Source organism: Elaeis guineensis, chromosome 1 (assembly GCF_000442705.2).
Source record: "Elaeis guineensis isolate ETL-2024a chromosome 1, EG11, whole genome shotgun sequence".
NCBI lineage: Eukaryota > Viridiplantae > Streptophyta > Magnoliopsida > Arecales > Arecaceae > Elaeis > Elaeis guineensis.
Genome location: NC_025993.2, coordinates 116,107,886 through 116,122,641, shown reverse-complemented (window position 1 = coordinate 116,122,641; position 14,756 = coordinate 116,107,886). Strand labels below are relative to the sequence as shown.

The window sequence follows — 14,756 nt, the reverse complement described above, 5'->3', positions numbered from 1 at the left end:
GATTAGATAATGACCTATTCAATTGCTTCACATTACTAGTTTTGTGTAATTCTGTGGCATTTGGCCTGGTGTCATTGGGCCACCATGTGACTGCCTAGCAGCCTAGATTAGATCTTTGACTGTTCTATATATGGTTCACCTGCATTATATTTTTATATGCTGGGCTTAATTTTTTATGAGTGAAAAATTTAGATGCATGTAGTTTTGTCACCACCTCCTGCATACCTTGCTCATGCAACAGGTGACCACCTGTTTGGCCCTAATGATGTCAGTGAAGCTGATTTTCCCCTCTTTCTTTGTCATACACTCTTGAACTAATGTCTTGAATGCTACTTAAGTATTGTATTTAACCAGCCTGGGCAGTGATCAGATTAGATGGCTCTCTTGCATAATATTACTGTAATGTTTTTCTTCCAGACTCAGGTTTTCTCAGGACGTTGGACTCCAGTATTAAACGCAATACAGCGATTATTAAAAAGCTTAAACAGATAAATGATGAGCAACGAGAAGTTTTGATGGATGAATTAAGAAGTGTCAACTTAAGCAAATTTGTCAGTGAAGCTGCAGCAGCTATTTGTGATGCCAAGCTTAGAACTTCAGATATACAAGCTGCTGTGCAGGTATCACATTAGTAATTTACATTTTTGCAAATATCATCTTTATCTCTGTCCAGCCTTAACTTTGTTAGTTATAGAAAACATTTCCTGTCCGTACTGACTATCTAATAGGATTCTAGGACTTTTACATCTATCCTTCTAGTTGGTGCATATTAATTTGTATACCCAAAAAATATTCTAAGACATAGGTCGTGTACTTTGTTGCTTTGTTTATTGTGGATTGAGTTTAGCTTTTTATTTAAAAATAGTCAGCAACAAAACCAAAAACTCATTTCATCAAACTTGCAGTTGTTTCTATGTATGTTACTTTATTTTGGACTTATCTGAGGCCAAGTTCTCGAAAATGGAGTTATTCTTGGGTTTCATCTTACTACTACAATTTATGTCATATTTGGCCTCCCTCTTTTCTAATCTTCCAACCTGATTAACTATTCAATCCTTACTAGATCTGCCTGCAGAAAACATTTCTTTTCTGAAACCATTTCTGAAAATCTTGGAGCTACAACAACCTTTTTTGATAATTATTTGTTTGTAATTGTGTTATTCTTAGTTTTGATCTTGTCCCTCAGAATCTTCATTTGAGTTCTGTTTGTAGCATGCTCGTAACCATTTTAGTGCCTAACAAGTTGATTTATACTTAGAAGTTAGTCTCATAAAATTGTCTTAAGTAGATTGTAATTACTATAGAGTAGAAGTTTACCTTAATTATGCTTTTGTCATCGAGTTGGGGATTGATGTTATGGGGAACACAATGTGGGTCAACTGGTAAGTGACTAGGGGTTATTAAGAATGTATACTTGATGTGTTTGTGCACATATGTTTAAATATATGTATTTAACATGCGACCACTTGGACCTATTGCCCAATAATTTGATACGTTTGGGAAATCAGCTAAATGTTACAGTAAATTTGACTTCTACATAGAATTGCCAAAAGTTGATGTGTAATTGGATTGTCTAACAAAATCATGAAGTGTCCAATAATTCGTGAGATTCTACCTGATGTGTTTGCATAGCACCTTTTGGAACTAGATATCATGGATTTAAGCACTGATTGGGATGACACAGCATGATACATATCATGCTAGTGCCTTATCAGCATGCAACACCAGCCTGGTACTGGCTGCATGCCATTACTTGGTGTGCTGCTGTGCGATGCATGCCAAGCAGTGGCATGGGATGGAATGATAAGAATGATGCTAGTGTTAGGCCAGCACCTTACTGGCACAATTCTTCAATCCTTGCTAGATATGGGATGTGGACATGAAGGTAGGTGCATATTTCATCTGGGAGTGGGAGTAGGGTGTTGTTGTAGTTTCATGTTTTAAGAAGGTTGGAGGATATACAGGAGAGGTTGAACCACCATCATGGTGTGAGATTCTAGCAAAGTAGAGTGTGAAGGAGAGGGCAATTCATGCTTCATAGTTTGTCCATTATATGCACACCATTCCTCCATAGGCCTTTTATTTCCTGTGCATTGATTCAGATACTCCGAAACAGTTATGGATTTGGTGTTTTGCATTCAGTGGATACTTGATAAGAATCCAGCTGGCAGTGACCTGAATCAGACTAGTTGATGCTCTTGTTGTATATATTTGCATCTATTCGCTTGCTATTGTCCCAAACTTCATCCCACAGATCATAAATTTCATCTGACAACAATTGGTGTTATCCATGTTCTTTTACTCCTTTCATCTTCTATTATATCAGTCACTATTATGTTGTTTTTTAGATCTGCCAAATCTATCAAAGGATTTTGACACCTTTATTTGTCATCTGTCTGGATTCAATCTTTCCATCTCTCCATCGTTTCTAAATCATTCTTTTGTTATTACTGTCTGGGCCACATCTTCTTCATTAACCTATTTCTGTCATTGCTATATACTCCAAGTGCAAAAACTCTTCTGGGAGTTTGGGAAGTTTTCTTTCATTGTTCTATGGTCCTATCATATTTTACATGGATATCAACATCTTCAGGGTTCGTGATTCTGATGTGGTCTAGAACTTATCATCCCCCCTTTTGCTAGGTCTCAAATTCTTTTTTGGTTATGTTTTATGCAGAAAAGTTAATTTGAAAAGATGCTTGTTTAAGAGCAGTTTCCAGTTTCTCTTCCTTGAATTCTCAATGTAATTTTTGATGTCTCAATCTGAGACCTTTTTCATTAATTCCCTATTGGACTACTGCATTTTACTAAGTTTTGTTTATGCATCTTTTTCCTTTGGATTTGCTACACAGTCTGGCCACTTTATTAAAATGTACTAACAAGGGCTGAAAGAACATAACCACCACATATCTCTTACCTTTCCTCTCTTACTGATCCATTTTACCAAACCATGCTTGGTGATCAAACTTTGCATGAGGATAACTTGATAGTTCTTATATGTCGTTGTTCTTATGCTGGTGCTATGTGTGCATCCATTGATGCAAATTAAAGCTGAAGGTTTTTTTTGGTGTTATACAACTGCAGTGAAATTCAGGAATTTGACAGATAAAACCTTTGCAGCGCATATACTCCATATATGGTTATGCATATGGTAAAGCTTTCTACACGCAGAAGATGATTTATGGTTTATCTATATTCACTTGTTTGCGGCATAGTTGCATAATTTAGGAATAATCAACATATACAGTTCAGTTAAAATGAATGGAAACCATACATCACTGAGTTAAAATAATCTTATTCATAATTTTGTGGTTCTTCCTTGCAATAAAATGTCAAGTGTTTTGCGTTCCACCCCACTGTGATACTTAAGATAGTTAAATCAGTGACCCAAAAATGGGTCAGAATCAGGCAACATTATGAATCAATTTTTATATTTTTAGACATCTATTCTACCCACTGGGAACATTCACTTATCCTCGCTTTGATTATTTTTATTGACCGGTCTTCTATAGGGTCTACTAGCCATAATTAAGTGTGTTTTCTCCACTTGATCATGGTTTTGTGAAATCCAGCTTCATCTGATTATTTGTTGACGGTACTGTCCCACTAGATTTTGTCATTATATCTTCTATGCTCTTGTTTTTCTGCTTTTTGTTACCGAAAGAAAAATGAGAGAGCAAGATCGATAAGTCATTTGCTCGAAAGATTACCCCAACTTGTGAAATCAAGTGTATATGAAATTGGATCCACTTGTTATCTGGAAAGTGAAAAATTATGGCATTGCTGCCTCAGCATGGAAGATCAATAACTCCTTAATTTTTTAGTCTGGCTATACAGACCAGACTTTGTAAACAAATCTTTAAGAAATAATTGATGGTAACATGCAAGTGCTATTAGCTTGTTTGATGCCATAATCTTTTTTCTATTTATCTCTTCTTGTTTGTAGGTCTGCTCGTTGCTTCATCAGAGATACAAAGACTTCTCCCCTTGCTTTATTCAGGGCCTGTTGAAAGTATTCTTTCCTGGAAAATGTGGTGATGATTTGGATACAGATAAAAACATAAGAGCAATAAAGAAAAGGAGCACTCTGAAACTTCTAATGGAACTTTATTTTGTTGGAGTTGTAGAGGATGTCTGCATTTTTGTAAATATTATAAAGGATCTTACTAGCTTGGAACATTTAAAGGATCAGGATGTAACTCAGACAAATTTGTCCCTTCTCACCAGTTTTGCTCGACAAGGCAGGTACTTCTTAGGGCTCCATCAGCCGGGACAAGAAGTTCATGATGAGGTACTGACTGGCATTTGGTAAATGTATATGCTATTGCTTTTGAAAGTTAACTTAGTGCAAACAATGTTTAGGTCTTGTTCTGCCAAATTGATGGACCTGTTTATGGCAATTTTAAATTTTTAATATTGTTTTAATATGTTAATGTATGATTTCTTTTTCATTGTAACACCGTGGAATCCAATTATGTATATGACACCCCAGTGTATCACGTTTGTCATCTAATAATCTGGATATCAGTATCATCATGTTTTTAAGTATCAACATCTATTATCTTATGTGAGTATATGCTTCTGTACTAAGTAATTTTGTTCTCTTCTTTGATGTATTTAATACTCAGTAATTCTGTACAGAGTAACAGAGGAATACTCGAACTGTTGATTGACTTGATCTAACTACCCATCCAGTGCTTGTGAGGTCATCGCTTGATTATATATCTGTCCTCATAATTGTTTGGAAAGAGTAAAGTCAGAAGTTGCAGTTTTGGTATGCTAATAAATCTCATTGTTGGCTTGTTGCTGGGTGTAGTTTCACTGACATGTGGTTGCATGATCCATCTTGTAGATGAAATTAAACCAGTGGGATCATTAAATAAATTTGTTTCTGTTTTGATGGTTTGCATTTCAAAGAAACTTGTAACTGTTAAATTATGCTTTTATGTACTTGATACCTAAAATTTAATCGACAAGATAATATTGATAGTTAGGGCACCCGAGTGGACATATTATGGTCAATGGTCAGCATTTAATTTACCGAAGCCTCAATACCATGAAGCATCGTGATTAGAGGCCCTTTCCGGATGATTATGTTATCAAGTAGATAATTCATGAAAAACTCTATTAGTTCGATGGCTAATGTTTCCCAAAGATAGTGACTTGTAGACGTTGGCTTGCTCTTCAATTGTTCTTCATGGGTAGTAAGGAGTTGGTAATCTTCTTGACTAACCTGTTCAGCATAGAGGTGAACTACAATTTTCCGAGTGCTGTGGTTCTTCAAATTACTGTTTACCAATGGAGATAGAATGTAGAGTTGTCATTTTGGTGGACAGAGCTTGGAATATCAGACGATTAATATCTTGCGGGAAGACGTCAACTTTCAAATTATGTTTTGTATTGATCATGTTCATTGATGCCATCTATGTTTAATTAACTGATCAATCTCCTCACCAGATTCCTTGGAAGCAGTCGCTCCGTTTTCAGCATGACTTGATTAGCGGATTACAAGTTTACAACCATAACAATTGATGTATTGATGCTCTTGTGGTGCTGATGCAAATTAATTAAAATTTATTGGGTGCATTCATGCGAACTTAAATCTGCCATATCCTTGGTGGCATTGATGCAAGGGGTTGCTACATAGATGTTGGGGGTGGTTATACTATTGGTGTTGAACTTGTTCCTGAGGTCCAGTTTCACACCCTATTTCTTCTGTTGTGCCATATAAATTGTGAACAACTCTAAACATACCATTTGCTCTATCATATCTTATTCTCATGCATTCTATTAAGCAGATCAGTTGAGAGTTATGCAGCGGTATGATATTCAAATATTTTAATCTATGCTATCTATTATTGTTTCATCATGAAGGATAGAGTTGATTTGGAAATTTAAAGAAGATGATTGATTTCTCTAGAAAATAATCTTCCTAAATTAAATTTAACTTTCAAGTTAAGCGGTACTCAGACTCATACATTGCATAACATTGGTGGTATAACACAATTAAGTTCAAGAAGGTTTATTCATTTTTTAAGAATATAATGTTAAAGAAACATGTTAACAGATTAAATAGGCAAAATGGATATAGAGTGATCAATCCTATTATTGTGGATCTGTGGTCCTCACGTGTTGCAGATTCTCTGTTGTCTCCCTGCTTATTGCATTTATACTGTCAGGGTTTGAACTTTGTCCTGAACTGTCGAACTGCTCATATGTATTACCCTTCACATGTTGAGTTCCCACATCAATCTCCTTAATACTGTTTGAAGAATCTAAATGAAGGGTTCTGATGAACTGATTGATTAGTTGAATGCCCATTTTCTCAATATGATGTGTGGACTTGTTCAACTATCTCAAATAATGATCCTAGACCTTTGCATAGGCACTTAAGCATGCACGTTCCCTAATTATGTTAGATATCCATTTAGGCAAGCAATATATCTGTTGTAATTCTGTGAGCACTACTTGCTTTAGGTATTCTCAATCACCTGAATCAGTTGTGGAAAATCAAACCTGTAGGGATTGAACGAGAATTATCTGAGGCTTGTATGCTCCTTTTTATGAATCAGCACAAGGTATTTGTGATAAACTATTACTCTACAGCTGTGCTATAAGGATGGATAGTTTGGCCAGGTTAATATCAAATTATGAGGAAAATCCATTCTTTTGTGCCTTCTTTGGTCAAAGATTACTTAGTTTATATATAGATTCAGCAAAAGTATATGCTCCAACAAACCCCGAACATTTATTAGCTTTGATTGACTAAAGGCAATTGGTATGTCCTGAATGGCTACATTCACAAGTACATAAATAAATTATTGGACATAGACATGTACAACAGTGCAGCCTCAGCAGATGCTCTTATTCTGTGTGCACAAGTGTTGGAGCTTTTGACCTTGTTCTTCCCAGGAAATTTCATGTCTTAACTCTAGCAATAAGTAAACTTCAGTCATTGCAGAATATTTCTTATTATCTTTCAGTTGCTGTGATGGCTTGGTATTGCACTTTGTGAAAATTCAGTGAGAATTCTTCACATGCATGATGAAAGCTGTGTTCATGTCCCATTTCATTACATTGGCATTGGTCAGAGACAGTGAATTGCAGCCAAAAACTTGTTCCTATATTGACCATAAGTATTGGTATAAAGGGAAAGTTGCAGTGCTGTTAATTTCTGATAGTTGTTGTTCAGACATTGTCAATGAGTGAAATTGATTTCTTCCATCTTCTTTAGCTTCCTATATCTTGTCAGTATATCAGGTAAAGTAAGATTGATCTATTGGCCGGATGAAACATAGGTCAGTCCCTCTAGGGCTTTCTTAAATTCTTATTAGCCTTTTTGTCCAGTTAAGTATTAGATTTGGTCACCTTCATTTTCTGATAATCTATATCTCTACCTTCTAACTGTATGATTGTGGGTTCCATCTTCGTCAATTAACTTTTACCATGTCTCTTGCAGTTCTTTAAGGGCCTTAATGTCACTGCAGATCAAAAAAAAATTTTCAAGAAAGCATTTCACTTATATTATGATGCTGTAGCTGAACTACTTCAATCTGAGCACAATGTAAGTGTTGGAACTCTCTACAAGCTTGGCATAAACTGAATATGCTTCTCCTAGCCTGGCACATCTAGTGCTTGCTTTGGTTGTAATTCATGTGTTTTATCCCTTCATTTTGATATATTATCCTTATTCTTTTATTTGTCCTTCATGTTTATGCAACAACTTGCTAAGAACCTTGAATGATACTGATTTTCTTTATGAAGCAGTCTCTTCGAATGATGGAACTTGAGAATGAAAAGATCTTTAGTGCTAAAGGGGAGCTCAGTGATGAGAATGCAGCTTCCTATGAGAAGCTTCGGAAGTCTTATGATCACCTACTTCGTGGTGTCTCCTCGTAAGTTTGTTAGCCAAACTTTATCTTTTGATATTTTGCTTTAAAGTTAATGTCTCATAATTCCTGTTCTGAAATCCTTTCTTGTTTTTATGAGTAGATCAATCTCTTCATATGTTGTAATGCAAACTCAGACCCCCTGCTTCTATCTTAATCTGTCACTTTGAGCAACCATTATCTCTGTCAGATACTACCATCTCTATTCTTTAATGTACATACTTCTTTTGGTTCTGTTCTCAGTCTTTTTAAGGAGAGAGTTAAGAGGTATACCAAACAAAAGTGTGAGCTTTCTTGTCAAATTACATAACTTACAAAAATCTTTAATTAGGAGGGGTATCAACAGCCTTCCATGGTTCCTTGTGCAGTGCATGTGATGATGATAATTGCTATATTATGTTGCAAACTCTCAGCCTGACTTCACCTTCATCTGTTACTTTGATTCTATATACATGCTTCCTGTCAGTGGATACAACCCTTGCTTCTTTTCTCAATCTTGAAGAAATTATACTGCTAATATGGAAGTGTCCTCGTCAAGTTACGTGTCAATGGGAAAAAGTTTTAATCAAGGCGGAGATCACAACTTGTGGTCCTTTCATAATTCATATGTTATACTGCAAATTCTCACACCTCGCATGACCTTCATTCATCAGTTCATCCAACAATCATATCTATATGTGCTCAAAGTCTGAATAAATGCACAACCTTTTTCTTGAATTTATACTCTTTTCTCAAGGGAGATAAATAAGAGGTGTATCAGCTGAAGGTAGCAGTGTATATATTTATTGAGTTTCATAAATAACAGAAGTAAAATCTTTTAGCTGATAGGATATCACAGCCATTGATTCTTCCTTTCATGTGCATAACACATGCCAGACACTAGTGCTTTGATGATGCATGATTTTTGTGCCCGCTCCCCCTTTTCTCAGTTCCTGCAATAATTTTTTTTTTCTGCCTTTTATTTATTTTCCATTAGCTTCATTGTTGTTACCCATCTTCATTCTGATTTTCTCTTTTTTTCATTTTTCAATATACAGTTTAGCTGAGGCCCTTGATGTGCAACCTCCAGTAATGCCAGATGATAGGCGCACGACTAGGGTAACCACCGGTGTTGAAGTATCATCTTCAGCTTCTGGCAAGGAGTCTTCTTTGTTTGAACCTGTATGGGATGATGAAGATACAAGGGCATTTTATGAATCCTTACCTGATCTGAGGTTAGTTTCGTAGTAAAATTTTCTCCAGTGTTTTTTATGCTAGCCTTCAGAACTATTACTAGAACTTATGGACTCTGATTTTTCAGTTAACCATTCTTATTCATCCGTGTATGAGATTTCTGTTAATTTCAATCTGTTTCTAGTTCTTTTGATCCGATTTTGGCTTATTTTGTGATCAGAGCTTTTGTTCCTTCTGTATTATTGGGAGAAGCTGAGCCAAAGGTAAATGAGCAACATCCGAAGACACCAGAACAACAAAGTGTAAGACTGAAAGGCCTGAATACAACTGTATACATGATTCCAATTCATCTTCTGGCATCTGTCCAATGAGTTTTTAAAAGTTTATGGAAAACTATATTGCTGTAAAATTTGTGTTATAATTTAAGGAATGGACTACGTTGTAATATGTTAAGGAACCAATAGTCCTAGAGGGATTGCTCATGTCATGCAGTCATATTGCTGTAGGAGTAAATTTAGAGCCATTAAGGAGCATGATACTTTTGCTATCAGAGATCTCATTTAATGTCTTTTGTGTTTGAAAATGCCTTAAAAATCTGCTCAGAGTTAAGGGTATCTTTAAAGGTGAATTATCCTACCCTTGTTTTTCCATGGTTAGCTAGTGCATCTGCTACAAATCTGGGAATGGTAAGATTAATCTGAGATGTACTTAGTAATTGTTTAAGTCTTTAAGATGACTTTGGTGTTATGAAAATGAGAATTGATATGGGAATGAGAATGACATAAAAAGGAATAGAGATGCATTCATTTGCAAAATGTTAGGTTGTAAAACTACCTTATATAAGACTGTTGGGGCAGGTATTCATATGCACATGCATATATGTTCTTTTTAGATGCATCATTGCATTCTTTTTTGAAGCTGTTGCCTGTGTTTGGATGGATGGTGTGATTTGCAAGGTTCCTGCTGCTAACTCCACATTAAATAACCAGCAAACCTAACTGATGACTCTGGAGGAAAATCGCATTATGTGAAGAACTTAAAAAATATATTTAGAATGAGGGGGAAGAAGACGCTAACTGAAATCCTCATCAATCCTAAATTTTGGGGAAATCCAGAGACTACACTAGGACTGTACTGAAAATCTGAAGATATGGGCTCAATTATTATTCATGTAGCAATTTATTATAGTGTTTCAGGAGGCTTCTTGTAGCCGACCCAAATAGTTGGGAAAAGGCTGGATGGTTATGGTTATGGAGAAGGTTTCTTTTATAGTTTATTTCTAGATGTAACTGATAAGCTTCAATCAATTATTTGATCACTTACGAGAAAAAAGATTGGCACACACATGAACCGTAAATGTGATTTATGCATTTTATTGGTTGCACAAACTTTAATCTTTGGTTTGAACCTATTGAAAAAGGATGGTCCTTTATTTATCTTTCTATGATTAGGCTGTTGCTTGTTGAAAGTTGGCGGGGCTTTGCGGTAGAGAATCTGTCATTTTGCATTGAAATCTTTTGTGAATAATAAAATAGGTGATATTTAGTTATGCTCTACAATATCTACTTCTTTTTTGCATATTTGTAATTTTCTGCTTAAAATCCTCAATTGTTAAAGCTTGATTTGGTAATGTTCCTATACAGCCTTCATTTCCTTTATTTTGCTAAGTTCCATGATTTTTCTTGTAATTTACTAAATGCCTTTTTTACAAAGAGAAAGTCATAAAGCAAATTATGTTTCGTGTCTTAGTCCTCACTTTTTGTGGTTGTTCAGATGCTTAACTTTATGTCTCAGCTATTAAAGCATTGAGTGCACATTCTAAGTACATCATTGGTATCTTTACCAAGCCCTTGTATAGTGGGATGCATCCTGTTGCCTAACTTTATAACTTTGAAAGTAGAGCCAATTAGGGTTCCCCTTATCCAAAACTAAAAGGAAGTAAGGACCAACATATGTGAAAAGATGATCTAAACTTCCATCAACAATTTGTAGTGGTAATGTGAGTAGAAGAATAACTCCTACTCTTAATTTGAATTGTTGAAGATGATGTGCTGTAGCTTAGTAGCTAATCTTACAAGTTTATCTTCGATGCATCCTATAGAATTTGGGTTTGTTTATAAGTTACTTCCATGTATTTTGGCCTGTCTGTCTGGCCCATAAAGTTTGTAACCAGTACAGTGACCAGTTATTCTAAGCCTAGCCATTTATTTGAGAAAGAGCACATTGCATGCACATACAAACACACATACTGGATGTGTGGTCTTAAGTCCAAACTTCTCTCTTTTAAGGGAAATTGTAAATGCTAAATGATCTGTATGCAAAACCAACCTGTCCTAAGTTTCAGAGGGTAGCATCAGCTTTGATTCAAGTCCTTCCAAAAATCATAATTATTACCAACAAGCTTTTGTTCCTACCTACAAAGGAGTGAAAAATTGAGCTCTTCAATGTTTCTCATGCCAAGATCATCTTTGCAAATCTTTCCTTTTTTTAGGAGTGTGCCGTCATGGAAAGATATATATACTAACCTCAGTCTAATTAGCAATGATACTCAGATTATGAAGACCTCTAGCGAAAATATTAGAGGATTTGGAGGAACCTTCTTGGATAGGAGTAGGACAATCCTTTCCCAAAAGGAAAGAAGGTATTTTTTTTGGTCTAATTGCTTTTCAATGCAATCCTTTCCAAAAAGGAAAGAAGCTATATTTTGATCTACTTGCTTCTTAGTAAGAGGTGTTCACTTGCTGACATGAATCTCGTGGATAATTCAGCTTTGCATATTGCATAATTCTTGGTGTGGAATATGATCTTAACAAAATGCTTTTAGCATAACTTCCTTTGGTTTAGATAGATTGTATTGGGAATGACAACTTATTCTTTTGCGGTTGCTCTACCTGGCCCAACTGACTAGGTGTCCCTATTTGTGGCCTTGCTTCTTGGCTGATGCCCAACATGCCAGCAGGCTTTTTCGAGTCAAGTTTGGACTACCTTTTGGGGTTGTTTGGTTATTAAGTGGGGCAAGATGAATTGTCAGACTCCTTAGCCGTGAACAGCTATTTTCTGAGTACACCTTACTGACAACTACAAGTTTTACCCATTCTTGATTGGTTGTTTATTTCCATCCTTGTGTTGATTATTCATTTTTGTAATAATTTCTGCTTGTTGCATTATGTTAGCTGAACTATTATACAGCATTCTTTGGAAAAAGAAGAAATGATGATCAAAATTCTTTTATATGGGCAATGTAATTTTTCCTACTTAGTGTGTCATGTATATTAGGCTTAATTAGACCTTGAATAATTGTATAATTGTTTCCTTTATTTACATTTATCTCTCAGTTTATTTTTCCTTTTATCTCTGTTTTGTAGTGAATCTAGATTAAAAATTTTCAATTAATCTTTTTGGATTTTTTTGGGGGTACAATCTACGTAGGCATTGCCTAGATGCTGTTTGGTCTCTTGTGTGCTAGTAACTGTCTTCTAAAACACTGATTTTACTTATATTTCTAAGTTTCTTTGATGCAACTTATTGTAACCCTGGGCCTAAGTGAGTGAGTTAATCCCTGGTATTTGTTGGAGCTGGAAATCACACAATGAAACCTTGCTAAGCTTGTCTATGGTTTGAATTTCTTAACCAAACTTATGTTAATTTTAAATGCTATTGTCATCCACTTTATATCTTATTTATTTAATGCTTGTTTTCTTAGTTTTCATTTTCATCACTTAGCAAAGACTGAACCATGTACTGTTACAGTTCCATGACTTGTCCTAGTGACCAAATTTTCAAATTACTGATTTTTTCAATGGAAATGCTTTCTGATGTATCTATGTTCTCATTTATCTATTAGGGTGACATCTGTTCTTTGTTATACTTTTGATGCAAAATTTGGGTTCTTTGCCATCTTATCATTCTTCATCCCATCTATTAGAGATACTTTCTGCATGCCCACTCTCCTTATTTTGATGGCATTCACTGTCAGTGTCTCAGTGTTACCTTTGGAAAGCCTCTTTTATCTCACTCTTTTATGGTATATATATATATTTTATCCTTGTATTTGATTTTTTTGGGGTATCAATTAACTTTTGGAGAGATATGGTTCAAACTTCAAAGGAATCTCCCATGGAGCCAGACATCGAAGTCCAAGATATTGCTGAGACCTGTGCAGACGCAGAACCTTTACCAGAGGGAAAAGTAGAGGAAAAAGGCAAGGATAAAGAGGACAAAGATAAGGAAAAGATGAAAGATTCTGTAAAAGAAAAATCAAAAGAGAAGGATACTGAAAGGAAAGGAGAAGGTGAAAAGGATAAAGTTAAAGTCCTTGATGGTACAAGCTTGGATGGTCTGTTACAGAGGCTTCCAGGTTGTGTGAGCCGTGACCTCATTGATCAGTTGACGGTAATCTCCATTTGGAGTTCTTGCACACATGTTTGTCTATACATAACATATATATGTATATATACATACAAATAATTTTTTACCTTTCTGCAGGTTGAATTTTGCTACTTGAATTCGAAGGCAAATCGAAAGAAACTTGTTAGGGGTTTGTTCAATGTCCCGAGGACTTCCTTAGAATTACTACCATACTATTCTCGAATGGTAGCAACATTGTCGACATGTATGAAAGACGTTCCAACTATGCTTTTGTCGATGTTGGAAGAAGAGTTCAACTTTTTGATTAATAAAAAGGTTTGTTTAATGCTTTATATTACTTAGTTTATTGATCAGTTTGTAGCATTTTTCACCACACACACACACACACACACACACGTGTGTATAATATATGACATCTATGTGGCTAGACATATTCATGAAGTCATAAAATCCATTTTTTTTTAAAAAGTCTTGTTTGATATGATATGCAGTTGTGCCATCAAATTTACATGAGGATATTTCACATCTTTTATGTACCCTTCTTTTATCTATTCTAAATGACTTACTAGCCAGGTTTGGTGGATACGTATTGGAGTTTATATTGGCTAGCAATTGGTGTGGTATGGTACTTGTATGCACCATACCAAGCTGGGGCATACTGAACCAGGGAGAGGGAGAGGGGGAAGGGAGAAGGAGAGGAAGAGAGAGAGAGAGAAAGTGAGAGAGAGGGAGGGAGGTAGGGGAGCTCATGAAGAGGGGGGGAAGGGAGGAGAGGGAGGGAGAGGGAGGAGGCTCACAGGGGGAAGAGAGAGGAGGAAGGGAGTGAAGGAGGGATTTTTTTTTTGTTGTTTTTTGGGGGGGGGTGTTGTGGTGTGAGGGGTTACTTGGAAGTGATTGGCGTCGATTGGTGTCAAGGAGGGCGAGATGAGAGAGTGAATGAAACACCATGAACCATCTCGCCTCTAAGCCATCTTGAAGAGTCAAACCGTCCTTGTTAGGGACCAGTCCAATTTAGTATGCAACAAACCGCCTGGTTCGGGAAGGTTTGGTGGTCCCTCGTCATGAGCTATGAAGCATCTTTTTCAATATAAAAACATTTTACTTTCTTGCAATCCATGGTTGCACCAACAGGTTGATTTAAGCATATTGTGGCATAAAGGATCCTGAAGGATTTAAATTTTATAATCCGTTTATCTATATAAAAGACAGTCATATGAGTTTTTAGGTTTCTAAAAGCTTATAATTTACAAGTGTGCTAATGATGTGAAGCATGTCTCTTTGATAAAGAAATCATAGTCTACTGCTGCTTATTTTTTGGAAGCCCCT

The 14,756-nt window shown here is 35.8% G+C and overlaps 1 protein-coding gene across 2 annotated transcripts in view; it reads left to right on the top strand.

Annotated features, from left to right (window-relative positions):
• The window catches only part of LOC105038752 (regulator of nonsense transcripts UPF2), a 34,868-nt gene that overhangs the window by 12,571 nt on the left and 7,541 nt on the right, over nucleotides 1-14,756 (top strand). Inside the window, exons 4-11 of one of the 2 annotated variants that reach the window (XM_073260753.1) lie at nucleotides 418-620; nucleotides 3,947-4,291; nucleotides 7,460-7,564; nucleotides 7,768-7,895; nucleotides 8,927-9,103; nucleotides 9,283-9,364; nucleotides 13,170-13,454; nucleotides 13,548-13,745. In XM_073260753.1, the coding sequence (XP_073116854.1) occupies nucleotides 418-620; nucleotides 3,947-4,291; nucleotides 7,460-7,564; nucleotides 7,768-7,895; nucleotides 8,927-9,103; nucleotides 9,283-9,364; nucleotides 13,170-13,454; nucleotides 13,548-13,745 (1,523 nt within the window). Of the gene's footprint in view, nucleotides 1-417; nucleotides 621-3,946; nucleotides 4,292-7,459; nucleotides 7,565-7,764; nucleotides 7,896-8,926; nucleotides 9,104-9,282; nucleotides 9,365-13,169; nucleotides 13,455-13,547; nucleotides 13,746-14,756 lie in introns of both variants that reach the window. The other variant, XM_073260751.1, reaches the window with a different exon arrangement.